The sequence below is a fragment of the Cucurbitaria berberidis genome, assembly GCF_010015615.1.
Source record: "Cucurbitaria berberidis CBS 394.84 unplaced genomic scaffold K460scaffold_6, whole genome shotgun sequence".
Classification (NCBI taxonomy): domain Eukaryota; kingdom Fungi; phylum Ascomycota; class Dothideomycetes; order Pleosporales; family Cucurbitariaceae; genus Cucurbitaria; species Cucurbitaria berberidis.
The window spans coordinates 1,571,421-1,594,747 of record NW_024468940.1 but is presented as its reverse complement, the minus strand read 5'-3'; the positions used below and the strand labels follow the sequence as shown (position 1 = coordinate 1,594,747).

Sequence of the window (23,327 nt, the reverse complement as noted above, 5' to 3'; positions counted from 1 at the left end):
AGGCCCTGACAAAACCGACATGCTATCGAACGTGCTCGAGAAAGATATGTCTAAGAAGACGAACAGAACAGCCGCCGTCCAATGAAAAGTCGCTATACCAGAAACCCATCAATCTTCTACTCTTCTATTCCACCGGGATGCCCTGAGCGCCACACACAAGCTCCGCAAACTTCGAAATAGTAAGCGAAGGGCTCAACAACTGTTGAAAAGCAATATCCATCGCTAATTCCTTGAAGATCCAATTCCGCAGTTCAGCTCCAATCATGCTATCGACGCCATAGCTCGCAATGGAGCGTCCAGCGTTATCGTTGTCCCTAAATTTGGTCTCGTCGACTAACAGTACACGCGCTAGCTTGGAAATAAAGTGGTCGCATACTAGGCCCACCGCTTTCGCTGGCGATTCTCCCCCAGCCGCTCTGAGCCGTGTCAGGATCGAACCTGCCTCGTCGTCGCCTCCCTGGTTCCCGCCGCCATTGACGTTCATGGAGTGCACGAGAGTTGAGAAACGCGGGTCCGCGGACCAAAACCCGTCGACGTCGCCCTTGGCCTCGCGGCTCGTCTTGTATAGTTCAGCTGGGTCTAGACCGACGACGAGATGATCGAAATGATCGTTTTGTTGCGATGTCTTCTGTTGTTGCTCGATGATGGCGACTTCGAAAGAACAGAGTAGCGCCTCCTCATCTATTCCGCACATGCCCTTACGCTTGAGCGAGTTTTCGAGCTCGAGGTTCTGGGCTACAACGCCGACGCCGAGAATCATGGGAAGAATCACGGCGCAGGCGGGCTTGCCTTGAGACTGGCGCAGCCGCGCGAGTGCATCCATGTAAGAGTTTGCAGCGGCGTAGTTGGTTTGAGCTGGTGTTCCGAGAATACCAGACACTGAACTCGTCATGAGGAAGAAATCCAGGTTCAGGTCGACAGTGACTTCGTGAAGATGCTTGCTGCCAAGGACCTTTGGTCGAATCGATGTGGTCCAGTCTTCGTAGGCCATGTTTTGAAAGAACCCGTCCTATATTCCAGTTAACATGATCGAAAAATAACACCACAACAAACGCCGCTGCTTTCAGATGCCACATTCTGACTAGTTAGGAGAATTTCACTTACCCGCAAAACCATAGCCGCGTTGACAACGCCACGGATAGGCCGATCTGCTGGGATTGAACCTACAGCTTTTTCTACGTCGTCCTTGACCGCAGCATCACCCTTGAACACCTGCAAATTGGCACCGCGTGCCTCCAAGTCTTTGACAAGAATGGCTGCTTGCTCAGAGTCCATGCCCGATCTTGATAGGAAAGCGAAATTAAGTGCTCCATGCTTCATCATCCACGAAGTGAGGCTACGACCAAGACCTCCAAGGCATCCTACAAGAAGATATGTGGCGTCAGGGCGTAGGGACAAACGCGGGCGAGATTTAACAACATCCACCGTACCATCGCCTATCTCGTGTGTGATGACAGTTTTATTGTCGCATAATGAGTCTGTAGCAGATGCGATGCTCTCATTGAGTTCAGTAATATTGCGAATAGCCAGCAGTGGCGTAGGGATGGAGCCCTGGCGATAAAGTTCCATGATACGCTCAAGTAAGATACCAAGAATTCGAGGCTTTTTGAAAAGGCTGATGAGATTGACTGACAGGTAGCTCGCTCCACGAGCTGCTGGAACGGAGTCCAAGGGCGACGTAGTGGCGGTAGCGCTGCAGTTGACGAACCGTGAGAAAGCTGGTGCATGCCGCCATGTCTCTCGTGCTACTGTCGGTACAACCGAACTGCCTGAAAACACTACATCAATCTCGAGATCAAAAGACTGTTGAGGAGAGAATTCGGTCAGGATTTGTTCGCTAGGAAGAGAAAAGGCCGCCGCAACGTGCTCCGCTTCAGTCGAGTCACGCACAGCGACATACGGAAGACCGCGAAGTGCCTGAACGATCCTTATTGCGGCTGCTCCAAGACGTCCTGACCCAGGAAGGATAAGAACGGATTCCTGATATTGCAGTCTTGCCAGAGTCTGAAGACCATATAGAGCGGCGCCATAGTACATCGGGAGGCTTGCGGCCGTTGTAAATGGCTCTTCAGGATTAAGTCCTTGTACCAAACACTCCTTGAAGCGTTGGTAGTTGGAGAACTGCTCGAGCTGAAGGCAACGATGCTGTCACCAATCGAAACCTTTGTGACTGCACTTCCAATCCTCTTGACGATACCGGAAGCTTCGTGGCTGAAGTCAGTTTCGAAAGAGGCACCAGAAATGATGGCCTGATCCTCGCGATTCAAACCCATTGCTAACGGCTGGAACTCGATCTCGTCTTGCTGCAGTGGCTGTGTGTCTAGAGGGGCAGTCTCAAACACAACCTTCCCGGCCTGAACTCTACCCACCAATCTAGCTTTGGGGTCAAAAGGTTGCGGCTGTGTCTCCCAGCCAGTGTGTTCGTGCGTCTCATTGATCTTCTCGGCCGTGTTGAGGCGGCTTACGAGCAACTGGCCATCACGGGCGAGGTATTCAGTCTCAAGCTTCTTTTCATTGCCAAAGAGAGCGAACGCCAAAGATGTCGTCTGCGAAATAAATTCCTCGGAAGCAATATCGGTGTAAACGAAGTCAATGAAGGTTGCCTTGAGAGAAGCTCGCTCAGACCGGAGCGAACGTAAAAGCCCCATTGTCATTGCGGACTCAGGACCGATGCTATCTCCAGGACGACCTCCACAAGACACCCACAAGATGTTTGAAGCATCGCTCAAGACCTTTTGCAGGTGGAGGAACTCGGGTTCTGACATGGTCGCCACGAGCGGCTGCTCAAGGTCGGTCAGCATGATGACGTTGCTGCCGGGCGGGCATGCGTCTCCAAGCTTGGAAATTTCGCTTCTAAAGCCAATTTCCTCGAGGCGTAGCTTCAAGCGAGTGATATCCTCGGTTGGATTAGTTCGATACACCAGTTGAATAAGCGTTGATGAAGGCTTATCGCTTTCCATGACTCTGGATGTGACAAACATGGTATCCTTCAAGGAGAACTCTAAACCCGAAAATCCGGCTTTCTTCAGATCATGACCGATCATAGATGCTTTTCCTCCCAAAACGGCCTGACCTCTTTCCACTAGTAGCTCAGAGATACACTGGAGTGCATTGCCTGGAGTATTGGGGGCGATGACGATATGAAACGAATGTTTGAGCTTCTCGTAAGATTGTTCCCCCAAACTAACCGTTAGATCAAGCGGTATGGAAGAGAATCTGCTCGTCCCGCTAAGATCTGCTTCACTCTCGGCCTCTTTAGGGCCACCTGTGACTAATGTCATAGAGATCCCAGGGAATTTTGCCGTGAGAGACTGAACAATCATCAAGTCCGTAACGAGGATCTTCAAGCCCGGTGTCTTGAACTCGGCGAGCTCAACAAAATCGGCAATATTTAGGTGTGTTTGAGTGCCACGCAGCCATGAAGCGTCCGGCTTATACACAAGCTGGGAGTAGGGTTGCGGCTGAAGGGGAGCTTCTAGTCTCTGCGGAATTGCAGCTTCATACGCAATACAACGCATGCTTTTGATGTGCATAAGGACCTGTCCGTCCTCTGCCACGAGTTGATTGTGGGCATTGAAAAGCCTCTGGCCCCGAGGATCAATCCATGAGAAGGCCGTGGCGCGGGCATCATCAGTAAGCTGGGCCGCCTTTGGCCTCCAGATAGTGATCTCTTCGGCACGAACAGGCACTGCTCCAAACTGCATGGCACCGGCACGACCAGCCCAAATTGCGACGATCATGAGCTGGAGACACGAGTCTAGTATAGCTGGGTGCAAAATGTGACGTGACTCACCCTTCATCACGGCGGTCTTGACGTTCGTTGAAGCGTGAGCGCAATACGTTGATCCATCAAAGGTGATGTTATCCATGTCTTGGAACGTTGGGCCATAATTAAACCCAACTTGCTTCAAGGCATGATTCCAAAGTCTCCCAGAGGCGCGCTGCGGCAGGTTGGGCATTTTTTTGGCGACTGCTGTGCGTGAATTGATGTTGATGCTGATACTTCCGGCCATGTGATTTTTGCGGTGCCCTTCAGACGACACAGACGAGACGTTGAATTCCCACCATTGCTTGTCACCCTCATCCATACCGAGGCATGACGGGCGCATATTGAGCAAGACCTCGATGCCATTGTCGTCATCTGGAGTTACCAAGGCTTGCTGAATGGCGATATCCCTAAAAACATAGGAGTTGATTTTGGAAGGCTTCTCGGCCATCTCGTTGATCTGAGTTACCGCTTCCATGGCCATAGAGAGGTATCCAGCCGCAGGAAAAACTGCCTCTCCGCCTAGCGAGTGGTCCCGAAGCCAGGGAAGATCTTTGATGCGGAGGATATTGCGCCAAGTGGGTTCAGCTAGAGAGCCACCGATGGTCAATTGGCCCAAAACATCATGACGTGAGTAACATGGCGAGCGGTGCTCCTTGCTCTCTCGCGACTCAGCCCAGTACCTTTTCGTCTTGTCCCACTGATAGGGTGGTAAATCTACGATGAGGTTACCTGTCCGTGGAATTATCTTGCCGGACGGGTAGACCTCCTCGATCCCTGTCACTCTTGCGAGATCAAGGGGGTAGTTGCGCAAGAATAGCTCGCCGGCCAGCTTGAGCACTTGCTCGGCACAAGGGAAGCCACGCGCCAGGGTCGGTAGGTACTGCAGCTTGTCGGCTTGCAACTCGGTCTTGATCTGCCTAATAGGCCCTGAAAGAGTCGAATGAGGTCCGATTTCGATCAAAATGTCGATCTTGGGGACTTCTTTGCTCGTGAGGGCCGTTCGTATGGCCTGATTGAAGAGAACGGGGCTGACAAGATTGGCGCTCCAGTACTTTTCGTCAAGAACTACATTCTCGGCCAAAACGGAGTTTGTGACTGAAGACACCATCTTGACCTCGCTAGATACATGCTCATGATTAATGGCCTGTCTAGATTTGCGAATAAGGTTCTCGTATCTTTCGACCGCTGGGAGCATGTGGCGTGAGTGATATGCTTTGCCATTGGTCTTGACGAGGCGGGCAAAGATACCCTCTGCCTGCAAAGTCCCTTCAATTGACTTCAAACTGTCAATACTACCGCTCAAGGTAACTCCAGATGGCGAGTTGTGACAAGCAATCACCACCTCGGGTTCGTAATTTTCGATATAAGGTGCGACAGCCTGGGCTCCGAGACCAACAGCCATCATGGCACCAACCGAATCAATGTCCTTGACGACTTGGCCACGGTAGTACGCCATCAGAATGGCCTCAGCCTCAGAAAGATATCCGGCAGTGAATGCTGCACCGATCTCGCCAGAAGAGTGGCCGACGGTTACCGAAGGTTTGATGCCCCAAAGGCGGAACAGCTGAACGAGAGCAACTTGTATTGTGGTACACAACGGTTGGGAGAACTCAGCTTCGCTAACACAAGATGTAGCTGAGTCTTGAAGAAGAGCTTCCTCCAATGTCCAAGATGGAGCTTCGTCAAGATCATCCAATGCCATGTCCATGCGCCGGATCGACATGAGGAAAGTCGGGTAATAAGTCATTAGTTGCGCGCCCATTCGAGCCCATTGTGCACCCTGTCCATTGAATACGAAACCAAGTGTACTAGCTATCTCCTTCCTGTTGGCGAGAACAAGTTTCGGGGAGTCGTTGATAAAATCTTCATGGAGAGTCGCCGGTGTTGTGACAACCATGCCTTTGCTTTGGAAGCGGGTGCGGTGATTGGCGAGAGTGTGGGAAAGATCGAGCAGGCTGTAATCTTCAGCCACCTTGCCATGAGCGGCAGCGTTTCTCTTCAGAGCCCCCATCTCGTGGGCAGAAAACACTAAAAGGTACGGCCTGTTCCGGTTCACTGCCCCGCGCGCCAACTTGCCCTTAGTTGTGGCACCAGGCATCGAATATTTGTAACTTTGGGGCAAAGCCAATAGGGAATTTGGGCTCTCAATTATGGTGTGCGCGTTCGTGCCACCATAGCTAATTCTTAGTTAGTAGGTAGTCATCACAAGGAGTTGATATCGTACCCAAAAGAATTGACGCTGATTCTCGTGACAGGCAAGTGCTTTGGAATGGGCGTCGAGTCAGTGGGCACATTGACTTGCCAGCCTTTCCAGTCAATCTTCGGATTTAGGTCAGTAAGTCCCCGTGTTGGGGGAATGATGTTCCTCTCCGCGATCAGGATGGCCTTGATGACGGCAGACAGCCCGCTGGCCGCTTCACTATGACCAATGTTGGTCTTCACGGCGCCTATATGCAAAGGGCCATCTGCCTCAGTACGATTCGCATTCATGATGTCGGAAACAGCGTGGACTTCTAAGGGATCACCGATTGCCGTCCCTGTTCCATGGCACTCAAAGTATCCTGTAAGCATGGGATCTAAGCCGCTGCGTTGGTATGCATGCTTCATAACGTTCCTTTGTCCATCGAAACCAGGATATGTGATACCAACGGCAGGCGCTTTTCCGTTGTTGTTCGTCGCGCTTGAACGTATCACGCCGCGAATTGGATCACCTTCTCTAACGGCATCGCTCAGCCGCTTCAAATAAATAGCTCCAACCCCTTCAGCACGGCCATAGCCGTTCGCGTAGCTGTTTAAGGTGTGGCATGTTGAAGTTGGCGACAGCACACCCAACTTCGCTGTGTTCATATGCTGGTCAACGGTCAAAATCAAGTTGCTACCGCCAACAACAGCGGCGGAACACTCCTGACTGCGCAAGGCGTTGCATGCGTTGTGCAGGGCATAGACGGATGATGAACAGGCCGTGTTGACGACAATACTTGGGCCACGGAGGTTGAAGACGTGACTGACCCTGTTGCTAAGAAGTCCAGGGTCAACTCCAGTAGCGGCGAGACTGTGGCGGAATGAGGGCTCTTTGAACGACATTTGTTGGAAGTCAGCCGTGAATGTAGCCATGAAGCAAGCTGTATCCGAACCAGAGAGCTGGTCTAAAGTCAGACCGGCTGACTCGAAAGCTTCGTAGACGACTTCCAAGAGCTTCCGCTGCTGTGGATCTGGAGCAGGGCGCTGTCAGCAAGTTGTCGAATGTCAAGGCACGCTACAGCAAAAACGTACGAGAGCCTTACCCATCCATGTAGCTTCGACGGGGGTGATGCCGAAAAAGGCCGGATCAAACTCTTGAAGAGTCTCATTAATAAAATAGCCGCCGTATACACCAAAGCTTCCTGGCCGGTCGTTATCAGGATGAAAATGGGCGTCAATATTGAACCTGGAAGAAGGGACCTTGGGCGTCTGGCCACTTCTCTTTTCTATCATTAACTTCCAAAAGTCGGACGGCGAGCTGACATCACCGGGAAGACGACATCCTGTTTCCAGCCAAGTCAGCAACATTGGGACTAGTTCAAGGTTTCGTAAAGTGCTCTTACCCATTCCCACAACGGCGATGGGTTCCAGTTGCTGGCTCAACGGCAGCTCGGTTGACGAGGAGACAACGTACTCATCATCTTTGACAATGCGCTGGTAGGCATTCCTCGTATCGAACTCAGGCGCGGCTTCTGAGGCACTCGAAGACGACTCGTAGAAATGAGGCATTGTGTCAAAGGCAGAGACTATAGCTAGTTTCCAATTATCCACAAAAATGATCTTATAGTGGACAGCAGGGAGATTACACGGAATCATATATACTGCGTTGAAGTATACTTCACCTACCTAGATAAACTCAGAGGTAGTGCATCCTGGTCTGCTGGCTCTATGCAATGCATACTGACAGCCTCGGCCTCTGGCATCTCCTACGGGGCCCGCATCGGGGCACGGAGTCGATTACCTTCGTCTGGAAGGTCCATGTTAAGCGGACTATTCGACAAGTTTACCACGGCAAGTAGTTCGGTATTTTTCCCTTACGCCTCGCGGCTGATCCTGCTGCGTGTAGGTCGGCCCTTGGCGACCTGCGCATCAAGCCCGCTGGGTCCGCTGGATGATGTACATCGTTTGGAGTGACCGAATAGTCGCATGCAAACACATGTGCGCTCTTTGGTGTTTGCCAGCTAAGCGTATCAGCTGCTCGATCATCGTCTAGTGCCACATTGACCAATATATATTGCAAATGCTGTACATGAAAGGCTTCGTTTTATGAGCTGAAGGTGTAAGCCCGTCTATACAGATATCGCCTAGCGGACTCTTTGATGATAAATATCTGTGAAAGATATTTAGGACGATAGTGGGAGTTTTTTTCGCCGAGGGGTCGCAGAGACCCCGACGAAACGCCGCGAGATCGTTTAGCGCCTCCGCCGGAGCTCGAGGCCGTCTCGTAGAGCCGACTACTCTCAGATCGCGATATGCAGTGGGGGTTTCAAACCAAGCCGGTCCAACAAACGGGTAGCTGTTCGCTGTCCGTCCACTCGGTTGGCGGGGCCCGTCTGCCGCGGTACCGCAGCGTCAGGGACGGACTTAGTCCATTACAGGGTCAGCAGTACATGCACGTAGCTGTAGCAAAGGAACAATCGACGGATCTCGGGAACGTCCTTAATTGTCTTCATCGTTGATTCCAGCTTCCATTCCTGAAATTCTTCATCTCGAATTTCCTTTATTTATCCCCTGAAGATACCTAGGTATTTGTGGGTCTCCGGACGTCGATATAATGAGTCAAGCCATGGAGAACTTCGATACAATTGTGGTTGGTGCTGGTATACACTGTAGCCAGATAAGTTTTTGAGGCCAAACTAACATCCAAGGCAGGATGGTACGGCCTCATGGCCGCTCGCACATACCTAGAGCTAGCTCCCGAGACCAACCTCCTCATCGTCGATGACAGCGGCACAGTTGGTGGGGTTTGGTCCAAGGAGCGGATCTACCCCAGTCTTTTTGCCCAGATTAGCCATCCACTGTTTGAGTACTCGTTCTACCCAATGTCCAAAGACGACATGTCACCGGACGGCTTCGTTTCTGGGAAGACGATTCACAACTACCTTGACAGCTTTGCTAGAGATCACAACCTGCTGCCTCGCCTGCGTCTCAAGACTCGCGTAGAACGAGTCAGGAGAGGGCCGTCCGACTCGGGCGGATGGATTCTCGACATCAAAGAGGGGAACCCTCTCTCATGCGACAAACTCATCTACGCCACAGGAGCCAATTCCAGCCCCATCATTCCGACCTGGCCCAATGAAAATTTCGAAAGACCTGTCATTCACTCGCTGGATCTTGGAAGGCAGCAGGATTACATCGCCAGGGACGTTCAAACAGCCACAGTCGTCGGCCGGTCCAAGTCATCGTACGATGCTGTCTATCATCTGTTGTGCGAGGGAAAGAAAGTTAACTGGGTCATGCGTAATGGGCTATCCGGTCCATTCAGTCTCTATGCCCCGACGTTCATGGGCCTGTGGAATATTGCCGACCACATCTCGACTCGTTTCGCCTCGAGCTTCAGTCCGTGCATCATGGCTACGTCAGGGTTCTGTTACGACTTCTTCCAGCGTAATGCGGTAGGGCAAATGTTGACAAATGTATATTGGCGAACGGCTAATTACCTCTCCGTATCGCATGCAGAGTACTGGAGAACCCCTAATGCTGAGAAGCTGCGACCGAGGCCATACAGCGATGGGTAAGTTTGAAATGCGATCCCTAGAAATCTCCAACCAAATCAGAGATAGCTTGACTGACATACTTTTCTCTTTGTCTAGTGTATGCTGGGGAAGTGGTGGTATTGGCATCGCCACCGCTCCTGACTTTTGGAAAGTCTTCCACCGTGGTAACATCACCATCTATGAGACCGAGATAGAGTCCCTCTCCCACAGAGATGTTGTGAACCTGAAAAACGGGTACTCGGTGGCGACTGACATTGTAATTCACTGTACCGGCTTCGACAAGGGGTACAGCACATTTGATCCAGAGCTGCGGGAGGAGCTTGGCCTACAGTATGGCACTAAGGGCTTTTCGCTGTGGAGCTTACTCGACGCGAAAGCCGATAAGACAGTCGACGAGCTTTTACCGTATCTCAGAACTGCTCCGAAGCAATACGGTGATGCCGATGCCAGTAGGAGTGCAGATCAGGGTCCAAACCGACACTTCCGCCGCCTTGTAGTGCCTGAGCTAGCGGCACGGGGTGATCGGTCAATTCTTTTCCCGGGACACATCCATTCAGCATTTACACCACTTGCAGCAGAGCTTCAAGCGCTTTGGGGAGTCTCTTGGATGCTTGGATGGCGTGACCTTCCCCCCAGAGAAGAGATGGAGTTTGAAGCCGCGACTTTCAACGCCTGGACAAGGAAGAGATACCTCGAGCAGGGCAAGAAGCATTCGTACTTTATATACGACTATATTCCGGTATGTAATTTCATTCAACATCGCCCAAATGCAAAAAGAATCGTCACGACACACTGGGAAAGTTCCATGCTGATTGTAATGGCAACAGTACATAGACACGCTGATGAAAGATTTGGGACTCAACCCCTTCCGGAAGAGCAACGTCTTCGAAGAATGGTTTGTCCGGTATAAGCCAAGCGACTACAGTACTATTCTTGATGAATATCGTAACATACGACATCTTCAGTTAAAATACGAGCCTATGAATGGGCACGCGCAGGGGCTGGAAGATGTTGCGGAGAAAATGAATGGTCATGCTGTTGAAAAAACCCCAATCTAAGCCCAGGTACAAGTATTTACATAGTGAATCCTTCACGGCACGTTATCTCACTTATTCCTCATGGTCAAAAAAATCACCTCTTCTTCGCTCGCATTCGCATAGTAGTTCTAGATAACGCACGGGCAAATGTCGACGTAGGTAGTTGTAGAGACGAGGAGTTCAGCATTTCATCACCTGAGAAGTGCATCCTCCGTAAGGTGCTCAAGTGTGCCACATAACAAGGTAAGAACACCAAAATCTCTTGATACGAGCAATTCCGACGGACAATCTCTCTTTCACAAAGGATTTCTCAATCGCCGTCGTTGTAGTGCAACAGCGTTACAAAGAAAAAGTGGGTCCCTCGGCCTCCGTGCCCGTCCCCGTGTCCGCCCTCCGCCTCGACCCCCCGGATGGTATAATCTTGCTGCAATTTCTTAATCTCCTCTTCCTTTCTACAAGTTCTTCCTTTCCTTACGAAGCTGTTCCAAGGTCAATCGACAGTAAATCCACGTCCGCGAAAGCCGTGTTCAATTATACAATAGAAGCCAGTTAAACTCACCGAATATGGACTACGGAAATACATCGCCGAGCCAGAACAAATCAGGCCGCGAGAAGCATGCAGGTGCAGTGGATTCGAACATCCAGAGTCTACCAGGCGAGCTTGTCGACTGCGTCACTACAGCTGACAAGCCTAGCCCTCGCAACATCCATGGTTGGAAGGTAAGCACCCCACCCCAACACTTACACACATACCTCCTGGCACTATGCATGCATTCTAACTCGAGGCGTTTGCGTCTTTGTAGTGGGCTATCTCTTACTCCGCTATGCTATCTACGACGCTCCTATTTGCTCTTGACAACACCATCGTCGCCAACATCCAACCAGCCATCATCAACGACTTCGGCCACCTCGAGCTGCTAACATGGGTTGGAACTGGCTTTGCCCTCGGCACCATGTTCATTCTGCTCTGGGGAAAGGTCTACGGCGTCTTCAACATTAAGTGGGTCTACATCTTCAACATCTTCTTGTTTGAGGCCGGCAGTGCCCTTTGTGGTGCTGCTCCAAACATCGAGGCCCTTATCATTGGTCGTGTCATTGCTGGCGTCGGTGGCTCTGGCATGTACTCGGGTACTCTGACCTATGTATCGGTTCTTTCCAATGACCAGGAGAAGCCCGCGTATCTTGCTGGGAGCACGGTCGTTTGGGGGGTTGGCAGCGTCCTGGGTCCAGTGGTAAGGACACCCTTACTTACTCCACCTCATTGGCTACATGCTTACTTTGTGGTATTAGGTCGGCGGCGTGTTTGCGGCAAGTAGTGCCACTTGGAGGTGGGTATGTATTTTTGACCTATCCTTCCTTAATCTTTCGCCATGGGTGCTAATAATATGCTAGGGATTCTATGTCAATCTTCCCATTGGCGCTGCTTTTGCACCCATTTATTTCCTACTATTTCCCAGCGTTGACCCTTATCCATCCAAGACGCTCGCCGAAAAGTTCCGTCTCATCGACTGGATCAACGCCGCTATTTTCCTTACTGGCTCCGCCTGCCTGACTGTCGTGCTCACCTTTGGCGGAGTCATCTACCCGTTTGGTTCCGGAACTGTAATTGCGCTATGGACGGTCACGGGCATTTTCCTTGTCGCCTTCATCATCACGCTGAAGCTGCACCCGCTGGTTACCAATCAGAATCGCCTGTACCCTCTGCATTTCTTCAAGCAGCCCACATTAATCAACATGCAGCTTCAAGTTTTTCTATCCTCGGGAATCATTCTGGTAAGTTGAGTTCTGAGTCTGATTGGTACAAAAGCTGACCAGTCTCCAAGGCTATGACTTACTATATACCCCTGTATTTTCAATTCGTCAAGGTACGCTCTCAAGTTGGCTTGATCTAATAGAGACTGATATCGTTTAGGGCGATGGCGCACTCGAGGCTGGCGTTCGTCTACTACCATTGATTATGTTCATGGTCGTCGCCTCAATGGCCAACGGCTTCCTGATGCCTAGATATGGTTTGATCCCTGTCTGGTACATCGGAGGCAGTGCGCTTGCACTTATTGGCACAGCTCTGATGTGTAAGACCGTTTACTCAAGCCGCTTTCGAAGTAGCAATGGCCCAGCTAACGTCTTTCGCAGACACCGTTGATAATAACACGTCCAACGCCAAAATCTACGGATACAACATTCTTGTAGGAACTGGTGCAGGATGCTACATCGTTGCAGGCTTTGCCATCGTCCAGTCATTAGTTCCCGTTCACGACATAGCCAACGCCGTTGGCGCCATGACAATCTGTTAGTCTCCACCTAGCATACCCCCTCCAATTCACTTCATAGAATTGTTAGCTAACATGTGTCATCCGCATCCAGCTCAAGACCTCGGTATGGTCCTCTTCCTCGCCATCAGCGGCAGCCTCTTCCATAATGTAGCCGTCGACAAAGTCGGTAAGGCTCTCCCAAACTTCTCCCCCGCGGAGATCGGGAACCTCATAGCAGGATCAAGCAGCAAGGCTTTTCAAGCACTATCCGACGCGGAAAAAGCTTTGGTCATCCCGGAGATTGCCAGTGCCATGACCAGCATATGGGCTTTTTTCCTTGCAGCTGCTGCGCTAAGCGTGGTATGCTCTGTTCCATTATTGGTGAGTAGTCTACACAATTTCCCTCTCCTTCATTGGTATTACCTTTCTAACGCGTATGGTAGAATGCCAAACTCAGCGGTGGGGTGAAAACTGTAGCGATGGCTGCAGCGTAAGATGCGCTGTGGCTGAGTGGAACTAAGGATTAAAAGCAGGCATTCTAGGCGAGATTGGATGATTTACACCGGTGGTAGCTTTTTCTCCTGATGTATCGTCCTCTACACTATTAAATACAAGTTCGTAATCTCGTTATACTCTAGGATCTCTGATGAGTGAAAAGATTAACTTGTTGCGTATCCTTCTTCTATAGCCATTCTCAGTGAAGCCTTGTTCCCCTTTGATGACCATTTCAACAAGTCCAAACTTCATTGTCAGCTATCAGTAGACATAATATTCTTTTTGGACAGTAGTCCGTTCGTTCCATTCATGATCGGTAAAACGCGGTGCAAATTGGAGGAGGCTAGTGCAAGATGACATTGCGACATGATTCTCAATCTATAGAAAACGAGGTTGACCGCGACTACCCCCTACGTAGCAACACTGAATGTCTCGTTATCTCCTCCAACAACCCGCCAAACTTCCCCTCCAAAACCCGGTACGTGATGTCTGGAGCACGCTAGATGGAACAGCCAAACAACAGACCACATGACCACCAAAACTCCCAGTACTTGCGAGAAAACGGCTTCGAATCCACCAGACCAATCACCCCACGACACTAGCCACCCATCCTTCAAATGCCTAGCTCCTACTCCTCTTACATTTCCATGACGCATTTCCCGCTCCTTCTCAACGGCCATCGTATCCTGCCAGCCCAATATACCTCTCTTCTCTTCGAAGTCTACATAGCTAAGCTTTGGCGCCGTAACGCAAAACCCCGCAATGTTTTTCGCGAGTGTGTCTAGCCCGACGATGGGAGTCAGCCATCGCTGAATGAGATACGGCTTCCACCCGTCATACGCCTGCTGTCTCGTCAGGTCACCGCTGGCTTTTACAATGGCCCGCACGCGATCCAAGCGGGCATTTTGATACTTGTCTCGAAAAGCGTCCTGCAGCTCTACATTGCTGGGTTTCTTGTTCGGGTGGGCGGCGAGAAGGTCATGCAGAGTATTTGCGACGGCAACGGCGTCTTCGATGGCTGTGTTTCCACCTAGCGCGGAGTTTGGCGTAACCTGCAAGGATGTTAGATCCATATTCTAGGAAGTTAGAAGAAAGATTGAACCTTACCTTGTGAACGGCGTCGCCAGCCAAGATGATCCTGCCAAAGAACCAATGTTTCAATACCCCTTCCTCGAGCGAGATCATTTGTGCTTTCAAGCGCCGCTTCCACAGCTCCCTGAACACGACTGTTTCCGTGATGGGACACTCGAGGATTTTGCTGACGAGTGCTTCCATGTCGGCTTCGGTGTACCGTCTGCGGGTGGGCCAGCTGCATTGCTGATCCTCGGGTAGCTTGCTGTGTACAATAATGGAAATCCAATCTGGTTGACAGAGGAGGAGGAAGGAAAACTTGTCGTTGGACGTGACTTCCATGTCGTGGGAGCCGAGGTCGGGGACCGGAGAGGAAGCCATTACGATAGCGTTATATTGGGTCACCATGGCTTGGAGAACGATGCGTCAGTGATAATATTTCGATTCATTGACAATTTGGCATGCAATACTCACCACGCTTCTCTTCGACTGTGATCATGCCAGGTTTCGCCGTGTTGGCCTTGTCCCACATAATCTCACGCACTTTGGAATGGACGCCGTCTGCACCGACCACCACGTCGCCAATGAACTCACGCCCGTCTTGTAAAATGACACGAGTCTTTTCATTCTCCTCAATTATCTCCTGAACCCGTGCTCTTTCGTGTACTTTAGACTGATCTGGTAGTTGTTCGTACAGTGTGCGCAAGAAGACTTGGCGATCGAGTGTCCTCGTGTCATAACCGGCGCTTGAGCATCACCGTCAGAAGTTGTCCTTCCCAGTCCCTACAAGGGATAGGATACGGAGGGAGGAGTTGGAAGGAATCACATACAACTTTCTCACCACTCCAAAGAAGTCGTTAGATGCAAAACTCTTGCCAGAGGGATCGCGACATTGCGCACCGCCCATGACATCGCATGTGGCCAGTACGGCGTCCAGATAGCCCAGCTGGTGCAGAATCCGGCACCCGTGTGGCTGCAGCGTAATTGTAGTTCCAAAACTCGGGGCTATAACGCCTTTGTCTAACAAGACATAGTCGATGCTAGCCTTGGCAAGGCAGTGAGCCAGTGTCAGTCCCGTGACTCCAGCACCAATGATGATGACTTTGAAGGTGGAATGGCCGTCTTCCATGATGACGCCCTATTTGCCGTTGTGATCGGTGACCATGGCGGGCAAGCATGTTGAGGGCCCATATAAGAATCACCATTCTGTTCCAAGTCAGTCATGCCGACCACAAGGTTGGTGAAGCCATCACTCACTGCACACATGGGCCGAGGCGGAGAGCTCGGGGTGGGTCCAGGAAGCGACCAATGGAGAACGAGCGGCCGTTCGGCTCCGTCCCCAGCTACGGAGGCGGCATAGGCAACTGCTGCGCCATGTTCAACACTGTACCGGTCAGTCGTTCCAAGATAGCACTTTTTCTGCTGGAAAATCCAAGGGCAATCATGCTTATATCAAGGTCGAAAAGTCCAGTGATGGCTCTCACAGTAACAGTCATTTACGATAGACGGCAAACAGTGCCTATCTCTCGCTACCTGAGCCAAGCAACCCAACACCACGCATTATGCTCCAGACCTCGAGAACGCAATTCTTCTACCTAAGTGCCCTGGGGATATGGGGTCTCTGGGGCTATGCCTTCTTCAATGGCATGTTTGACCGCCTCGATACAGTAACCTCCACCCTTCGCTTCCCAGACGGCCGCCCCTTGCGCTCCTCTTATACAAACATCGCCCCACTAGACGCTCAACTCACGCTCCTTTCGGCATTCTATGATGTCCTTACCAATTCACTCACCTCCGGTCCGCGGCTACTTTTCTTCGACGTAAACTACGCTGTTGCATGCGCCAACGTTTGGGTCCTGATCGAATCTCGTCGCCGTGGCGTCCGCTCCTGGTTCCTGAGGTACCCAACTTGGGCGATGGTGCTCTGTAACGCCAACGGCGCCGCTATCGTGTTGCCTCTGTATCTATATCTTGTGTGTCGCAGTAAGGCCCGTTTGCGCGATGCCTCGGTTCCCAGGCACGACGCTGCAGCGCTGCTGGTGTCGACGGTGGTAATTCTGCTCCAGCCGCTGCTTATCTTCGTTCCAGCGTGGATAGGGCGTGGTGGGAGCGATTTACACCATGTATGCATAGCGCTCTTCCAGGCTGCACCTATTGGAGTCCTAGTGCTTCATCTCGGTCTCGCATCAATACTGCCTCGACAAGGCTCGGACTCATCAGCATCATCCACCAAGGAATCCAAGAAATGGATCGTTGCGTCACTCATTCTGGCCGGCACCGTTGCCGCAGCTGTGCACTCCTACACTTGCGTCGGGGCACTCCTCACGCGCGACGGCGATGTATCGTTGAGAAGACTTTTTGTGCCAGCCCGCGGATTTAGCGACCCCATCAAAGCGCTGCCAAAGGTAAGTGGATCCCCTGCGGAGTACATGGCGCTGGTCGAGAACCTTCATCTATTCTCGCAGTGGGATTGGATCGTAGTCGCTCTCACGAGTATCCTTTATTCACACCTTCTTCTCTCGCATCAAGATGGAGCAGAGAGAGCAAAGGTGAATCAGCCGGGTGAGCCAATCGAGGCGCAAGAGTTGGTTTACCTCACTACAGCCACAGTGATCTTAGGTCCAGGGGCTGCGGGATCATTCGCACTAGCAATCCGCGAGGCTCGGATATAACAGGCTAATCACATCTATCATCAAGTATACAGGATGTATTCTTGTCAAAGAGGGTATGCAAGCATTATCAGGTTAATATCGTTGCTTGGAATGATTATCTTTGTGTAGCTCTAAATCTCCATTCCTGGAGGTGAAGTAGACTGGATCTTACCTAGCTATCATTACAGCTTTACCAGTACTCTTACCCGTTTCTATTATGTTCCATCTCGCTGTATGCGACTGGGTCTGGAATAGATCATGTTTGACTTTAGAATCAGTATATTTACGCTCGAGGATATTGGTTTAGCTCGAATGTCCTTCTTCTGCTTAGGCCTTCTTGCGTGGAGTTTGCATGGATGTGTAAAGCGTGTTTAAGACCTGTGCTTCATGTCTACATGATTCGTTCCTCGTCCAGTCTAGATATGCTTCTCGTATAATTGTCCCTCATGAAATGAATGTGCCTCGCCAATATCCGCCATTGCGCTTTAGAAGCCTGCTTCGTCCCAAGTTAAAGGAAACCGCGAAGAGTGGATCACTTCTTCATCTACATGGACTGAGAATAAAAGGATAAAATGATAAGATTTGGATTAGCATCAGATCAAGTTCTAAAGCTTGTGATGCCATATGCGAAAAGAGAGAAACTTGCTTTTGACCGTGGTCACATCTACAAAGGCCAGCAAGAGAAACAAACAGTTATTCCGAAATACATCATCATCATCGCGTCGACCGTTTTATTGCTTTCCGCTTCAGACTAGCAAGTGGTCGAACTTTCTGGCTCGGTTTTGGCTTGGAGAGTTGGTTCTGGGTAGGGAGGAATCTAGTGATGGCGCAGATAGAGCACGGTTTGCCCATTTGCTCTACATGAGCGCTGTGAAATGCTCGTGTGCCGTAGAGTTGCAGGGCCAGAGACTCGACGTCAATGCGTAGTACCCAGACGGAGCCAGGCTTGCTTCGGATATGTGGTGACGCGCGGATGGCAGCAGCCGAGATGTGGTATTGGCGTTCGACTTCATCGACAGTCTAGCACGTTCAGTAAGAGACGATATCGGGAACGACCAAGAAGCACTCACCAGTGTTTGCCGATAGAAGCAGTCTTCGCAGGCTGCTATCACGCGCTTGACCAAGCGAAAGGGATAACAATCTAGCACGGCAGAGCAATATATGCATCGTCTGGGCGCATGCTGGAGCCACAGCCGCCTGTATACTATGCCGCTCAGATCGGGGTACACGCACTTGGAGCCGTACTTGTCGAGTTGGGCAAAGGCCAAGTTGAACATGGTGCCATTGCAAGATCGCACCAAATGCGAACAGTAGCTCTCGACCAATTCATTGCAGCGCTTCGACGTCATTGAGAGCGTATGGAAAGGGTGGGAGAGCAAGTGCCATGAGAACAAGTCGGCAGCCCAACGGTCAGTGTCTGGCGGCTGCGTGAGATCCTCCTTGCTCTTGACCTCTGATTTTGTCTGTCTGGGAAAGTCATGTGCACTTTGCGTTTCAGTGAGGCCCGGCAGGCGAGAGCGCGGGTGGGTGAAGCAGGACAGGATCTGGTTGACAATCTCGACGGGCAGAGACTCGAGCTTGCTCTGCGTCTGCGAGGCTGCGCTTCGTGAGTTACGAGTCTGGAGGGAAGAGCATGTCGAAGAGGTTGCGCGGGGCACATGCTGGAGCAGAGTCAGGCTGGGCGCTGGTGGCACAAGGTTTTGTTTGCTGTCGCATGCCGGTAGTCTCTCGGTAGAGGCCGACCCCATAGTCGATGCGTGGGGAAGAAGGGGGGGCATGTAAATCTGGACGCAGAGACAGAGGCGGGATCACAGCAAGGTCTCACCTTGGGTCTGGAGGCGTCCAGCACCTTATACTCGAACGACGTCTGGTGAGAAAGTGACGAGGAGAAGCGAGTGCGGGACAGCGGTGTATTCGCCAACTCGCCCTTCGGGATGCCGACAGGCGGCAAAGGCATTGTGATTTGCTTCTCCCGAGTGGCTTGGGTCCCTGTCCGCGCAGCGACGTACGATCACGATCACGCACTCGGCCGGATCGATGCTGCTGGATGAGATTGGCGAGCGACGACGCGGCGACAAGTCACCGCGCATGCACCCAACGAGGCAGTCTGGGTGAATGGATGCAAGCAGCAATTGTAATGCGCCCACCTCCGCGAGCCGAATCCAGGCTAGCGGCCTTTTTGTCACTTACCCGTCGGACCACCTTTCTGCTGACACGGGACCAATTATCTAGGAGACTGCGACTGGGCGCACGAGACAGGAGACAGGAGACGACACCATGGCTGCCCACCCCAATACGGGACCGGTCGTCGTTCACGAAGCCGTTGCGCCGCCAGCCGCCGCCGAAAGCAGAGCAGTCGACGACGAGGATGCGCCCGCCCCCGACCAGGACGAGGACGAGCAGGACAATGGCGACATGTGGGACTCGGCCTCGCTGTACGAAGAGATTCTAGACGAGGTCGAGGCATTCGAGTACTCCAACGACGGTGAGACGGACTGCCCCACTACTTACACCCAGTACGCCAATTGACCATGTACACAGGCATGGAAACATGTACCGCTGACGAGGCGCGCCGACTGCGCCAGCGACTTCACGACGTGGGCGCGAGCCAGTTTGTCATGGAGAACATCACCAGCGAGAAGATGACGGCGCGCAAACTGTGTACCGCATTTGGCGTCAGGATCCCCAAGTTCCTGCACGACGCACCCGACGAACACTTCTACCAGCTGCTGGGCCTAGCAATCAACCGCGAGCTGAATAAGCGGCCGCGCCTGGAGAAGTACAAGACCATCGACGACGCTGCGACGCTGCTGCGAGAGCGCAAGAATATCATGGTCATCACTGGCGCGGGCATCTCCACCAGCCTCGGCATACCCGACTTTCGCTCCAAGAACACGGGCTTCTACTCGCGACTGCTGCAGATGGGCTACGACGAGCCAGAGCAAGTCTTTGACATTCACAACTTTGACCAAGACCCGCGAACCTTCTACGCCCTCGCCGGCGACATCATACCCGACCTCGAAAAGTGGACGCCGACGCACGAGTTCATACGCTTGCTGCAGGACAAGGACAAGCTGCTCACCAACTACACACAGAATATTGACAATGTCGAGGCACACGCTGGCATACGCAAGGAGAAGCTGATTCAATGTCACGGCTCATGGGCAATGGCCACTTGCCGAAAGTGCAAGTACAAGGTGCCAGGCGAAGACATCTTCGACTCTGTCCGCGCACAAATACCCGCAGAGTGTAAGCGCTGTGCCGAGGAAATTGCCGCACAACAACCAGGCAAGAAGCGAAAGCGAGCCTCAAATGGCAGTGGCAGTAGGAAGAAGCGCTCGAGCGACGAAGACTCCGAGTCTGACGGCGCTTATGACATCCCACAGCCAGGCATCATGAAGCCAGACATTACCTTCTTTGGCGAAGCGCTCCCCAACGACTTCTTCGATCGGCTCAAAGATGTCGACAAAGACAAGGTGGACCTCGTTATTGTCATGGGCACGAGCATGAAGGTCGCTCCTGTTTCCGAGATCCCCAACTTTCTACCCCGCGACGTACCGCAGATCTACATTTCGCGCGATGTAAGTATAGGCTATAGTTTAAGTGGAGACGCATGCTAATCGATCCACAGCCTATCCACCACATCAACTTCGATATCAACCTCCTTGGTGATTGCGATCTTGTTGTAGCCGAGCTCGCACGCCGCGCAGGTTGGGATCTAAAGCACAAGATGATGCCAGAGGGTCAACAGGCCGACATTGGGATCATTGATGATGAAGAGCATACTTATAGCGTGAAGGTTAGAGGCCCTGTGCAGACCACCACAAACGGGGTGACGAGCGAGGCCAAGATCGAGCATTCATGAGCATCACGAATCGGCGTTTGAGTGTATACAAGGCGTTTTGGAAGACTTTGCGAGAGATGTTCATATGGGTTATGGCGATATTGCGACGGCACGCATAGTTGGTGTTGCGTCATGAGGCGTCAGGCATAGGGGTCGCGACACAGGCATGCACGGATGGATCATGGATGATGGAGGAGATGAATGATACCTTGGGCTGTTGGTCGGCTGTGGACAGTCTTTGCTTTTACACAAGTGCGGATGCACAAATAGATTTGATTCCCAATTGCTGTCCACATGTCAAAAACTTATTATCTAAACATGCGTGTGATCGAACATGCCCCTCTCGAGACCAGTGCGTTATGTCGAAAATATATGTCATGGCTGTTCACATGTCAGCGTGTCAGCGCCAGGGTGTCGTAGGGCTGAAGAACGCGTCCCACGCGACTTTGAATTTCTGCCCCACGCTGTTCTCGCCGCATCACCTCCGAAGCTGCAGCTCCACCCAGCTTTATTCCACTACCTCCAAGGCCCCGACCAGCCTCACACGCCGCATCTCGAGTTATTCACGACGGCTACGCGACCATGCTCGACATTCACCGCACCGATTCCGTCCCCGATACGAAGATCTACTTCTCGCACAGCATCCTACCCTCCTACATTGACCCGCAAAATGTCTCCACGAAAAAGAAGCCATTCTCAACTTTCCACAAGCAGCACTTCACCCACAGCCTAGACTTAATCTTGCCGGAAGAGATATGGGAGCTGGTACAAATAGGGCTGAGAAACAACAAGGCGCTCGGCAGACCGCAGTATGCACGCGTGCACATGAAGCTCTCCGAGATACTCGAGCCCGAGTTTCTGAACTCATACATCAAGCAAGGCAATATCATGATGTTGAGTGAAGGGCGGCCACTGGTGGACAATCGCTTCGAGCTGCACGAGGGAATCCTGAAAATGGAGCTCGATCGCCCTACGTACGAGCGCAGCGGTCTGCAAGGCGTTTCGATCGAAGACGGCGGGAAAAAGCATCAGAAACAGCGGTGGATCGTGGAATACGACTTGCGGCCAGCTTCTATGCAGCACGGCAAGAAGAGCTTCTCGCGGCTGGAGTGGGCGTGCAAGAACGTGCTGGATCACTCGCTTACGTGGCTGTTCTACAACTTCAATGCTTCGTCTGCCGAGGCGCTTGCGGAGGGGAAGGAGGTGATTAGCAAGCATGCGCCCTGGATACACAGGTTCGAGCCGAGCGTTACCCATATGAAGGACGTCTTGGTACCTAAGCTGTCGACTGGTGATCTCGCAGATCTCTACGCCGAGGAAGATGCGCTCAGTCTCCTCGAGTATCTCCACATGCTCAATCTGAATTCTCCACGGGTATATCAGGGGGACGAGATAAACCCGCACTTGTCCCGCTACGAGGTCCCGGAATTCAGTAGTGCGAGCGTGTCGAAACATTTGGCTCGTATTAGTTGGAAGGGGTTTATTTCGCCGGATTTTGTCAAGGATTTGTTTCTCATGGTGAGGAAGCAAGGTTTCAAGGGGAATAATAGGGTTAACGGCGGGCAAGATGTAGATATGGGTGGGGACAGCACGCAAGAGGGGGATGGCAAGGAAGAGAGGTGGTTTAGTATAAGTGCGCAAGAGTTCGGTGGGAAGAGGGGATGGACTGTCATGCAGTTTGCGGGGAGGGAGACGTTAGTTTGGGAGATGGAGAGTTGATGAAAGAAGCATATGAGATTTGAATCATGTTGGTGTAGTATTTCCCTTCCCGGAATGAGGGCCATGTAAGGAGTAGATGGTGATACTAGGCTAGCGACCCCATACGCACCAAGTTCAATACCCAACATGTACCTACATCTGACTCTTCCACTTCCGTCCCCTCTTTTCCCTGGCGTTAGCTTTACATCGCTCAAAGTTCTCCAACAAGGTCGCGTCAAATTTCAAGGTACCATTCTCGATCACGACTTCCATCTCACCATACCAACTAGACACATATAGAAGCTTCAATCCACCTCGCTGACTTGATGCTCACTATCATTGTTATGAAGCGGATTGTATTTCCTCCCTTGAGGGAGTTCGGGGATGGGTCACTGATTCACAGAGCACACTAGCAACCCGCGGCATCTTATGTATCTCGCTTGGAGCATCAGGGTGGAAGAATCGTATCTTTATTTTATAGAGTTTATATGGACAACGAGATGGGGTATCACAAAATAGACACTAGATAATACAAACCGGTAAATCCCCTCTACCAGTTAATCGTATCTTTATCATGGGCATAAAAGGTTTTGATATTGTCGTGCTATTTAATCAATGCACATACGCCTCTGTCCTAAAAAGAAACCACATCCCCACCCTTGAGGTACCTCCATAGATTAGCGATAGCTCAGCCGGTCATCCGGGGGCGTAGACGTTTTTACCTTTCTTTTAGAGAAAAGAACTCCAGCGTTCAAAAGCCACTTGCGCAAGG

At 51.6% G+C, this 23,327-nt stretch overlaps 8 protein-coding genes across 8 annotated transcripts; 5 read left to right on the top strand and 3 right to left on the bottom strand.

Moving 5' to 3' along the window:
• Window positions 1–33: 33 nt before the first annotated feature.
• On the bottom strand, window positions 34–7,519 carry K460DRAFT_421007 (polyketide synthase; the record flags this gene model as incomplete). Its single annotated transcript, XM_040938111.1, has 6 exons — window positions 34–1,009; window positions 1,105–2,130; window positions 2,193–5,946; window positions 5,994–6,973; window positions 7,043–7,293; window positions 7,354–7,519. 6 exons carry the CDS (start codon window positions 7,517–7,519, stop codon window positions 125–127), a joined length of 7,062 nt encoding a protein of 2,353 aa, XP_040783757.1. The 3' UTR covers window positions 34–124.
• A 755-nt stretch (window positions 7,520–8,274) lies between these two features.
• K460DRAFT_421006 (cofactor FMO1 enzyme is FAD) lies at window positions 8,275–10,607 on the top strand. Its single transcript, XM_040938110.1, has 4 exons — window positions 8,275–8,610; window positions 8,663–9,524; window positions 9,604–10,246; window positions 10,335–10,607. Exons 1-4 carry the CDS (start codon window positions 8,565–8,567, stop codon window positions 10,563–10,565), a joined length of 1,782 nt encoding a protein of 593 aa, XP_040783756.1. The 5' UTR covers window positions 8,275–8,564; the 3' UTR covers window positions 10,566–10,607.
• A 501-nt stretch (window positions 10,608–11,108) lies between these two features.
• On the top strand, window positions 11,109–13,290 carry K460DRAFT_380906 (MFS general substrate transporter; the record flags this gene model as incomplete). The annotated part of the gene is made up of 9 exons (XM_040935305.1): window positions 11,109–11,264; window positions 11,348–11,776; window positions 11,835–11,876; window positions 11,937–12,317; window positions 12,368–12,409; window positions 12,457–12,616; window positions 12,678–12,833; window positions 12,909–13,177; window positions 13,240–13,290. The coding sequence occupies 9 exons, from the start codon at window positions 11,109–11,111 to the stop codon at window positions 13,288–13,290; spliced, it is 1,686 nt and encodes a 561-aa protein (XP_040783755.1).
• Window positions 13,291–13,629: 339 nt separating this feature from the next.
• On the bottom strand, window positions 13,630–15,526 carry K460DRAFT_371206 (FAD/NAD(P)-binding domain-containing protein). The gene is made up of 4 exons (XM_040934306.1): window positions 15,193–15,526; window positions 14,837–15,108; window positions 14,399–14,772; window positions 13,630–14,343 (listed from the first exon to the last, which is right to left on the bottom strand). Exons 1-4 carry the CDS (start codon window positions 15,489–15,491, stop codon window positions 13,702–13,704), a joined length of 1,587 nt encoding a protein of 528 aa, XP_040783754.1. The 5' UTR covers window positions 15,492–15,526; the 3' UTR covers window positions 13,630–13,701.
• Window positions 15,527–15,751: 225 nt separating this feature from the next.
• Window positions 15,752–17,478, top strand: K460DRAFT_371204 (uncharacterized protein). Its single transcript, XM_040934305.1, has one exon. The coding sequence runs from the start codon at window positions 15,925–15,927 to the stop codon at window positions 17,032–17,034; it is 1,110 nt and encodes a 369-aa protein (XP_040783753.1). The 5' UTR covers window positions 15,752–15,924; the 3' UTR covers window positions 17,035–17,478.
• Window positions 17,291–19,104, bottom strand: K460DRAFT_371203 (uncharacterized protein). The gene is made up of 3 exons (XM_040934304.1): window positions 18,839–19,104; window positions 18,084–18,674; window positions 17,291–18,033 (listed from the first exon to the last, which is right to left on the bottom strand). The coding sequence occupies exons 1-3, from the start codon at window positions 18,968–18,970 to the stop codon at window positions 17,728–17,730; spliced, it is 1,029 nt and encodes a 342-aa protein (XP_040783752.1). The 5' UTR covers window positions 18,971–19,104; the 3' UTR covers window positions 17,291–17,727.
• A 78-nt stretch (window positions 19,105–19,182) lies between these two features.
• On the top strand, window positions 19,183–21,140 carry K460DRAFT_371200 (SIR2-domain-containing protein). Its single transcript, XM_040934303.1, has 3 exons — window positions 19,183–19,498; window positions 19,555–20,594; window positions 20,645–21,140. The coding sequence occupies exons 1-3, from the start codon at window positions 19,291–19,293 to the stop codon at window positions 20,876–20,878; spliced, it is 1,482 nt and encodes a 493-aa protein (XP_040783751.1). The 5' UTR covers window positions 19,183–19,290; the 3' UTR covers window positions 20,879–21,140.
• A 667-nt stretch (window positions 21,141–21,807) lies between these two features.
• K460DRAFT_371199 (ribonuclease P) lies at window positions 21,808–22,797 on the top strand. Its single transcript, XM_040934302.1, has one exon. It carries the CDS (start codon window positions 21,812–21,814, stop codon window positions 22,574–22,576), a length of 765 nt encoding a protein of 254 aa, XP_040783750.1. The 5' UTR covers window positions 21,808–21,811; the 3' UTR covers window positions 22,577–22,797.
• The last annotated feature ends 530 nt before the right edge of the window (window positions 22,798–23,327 follow it).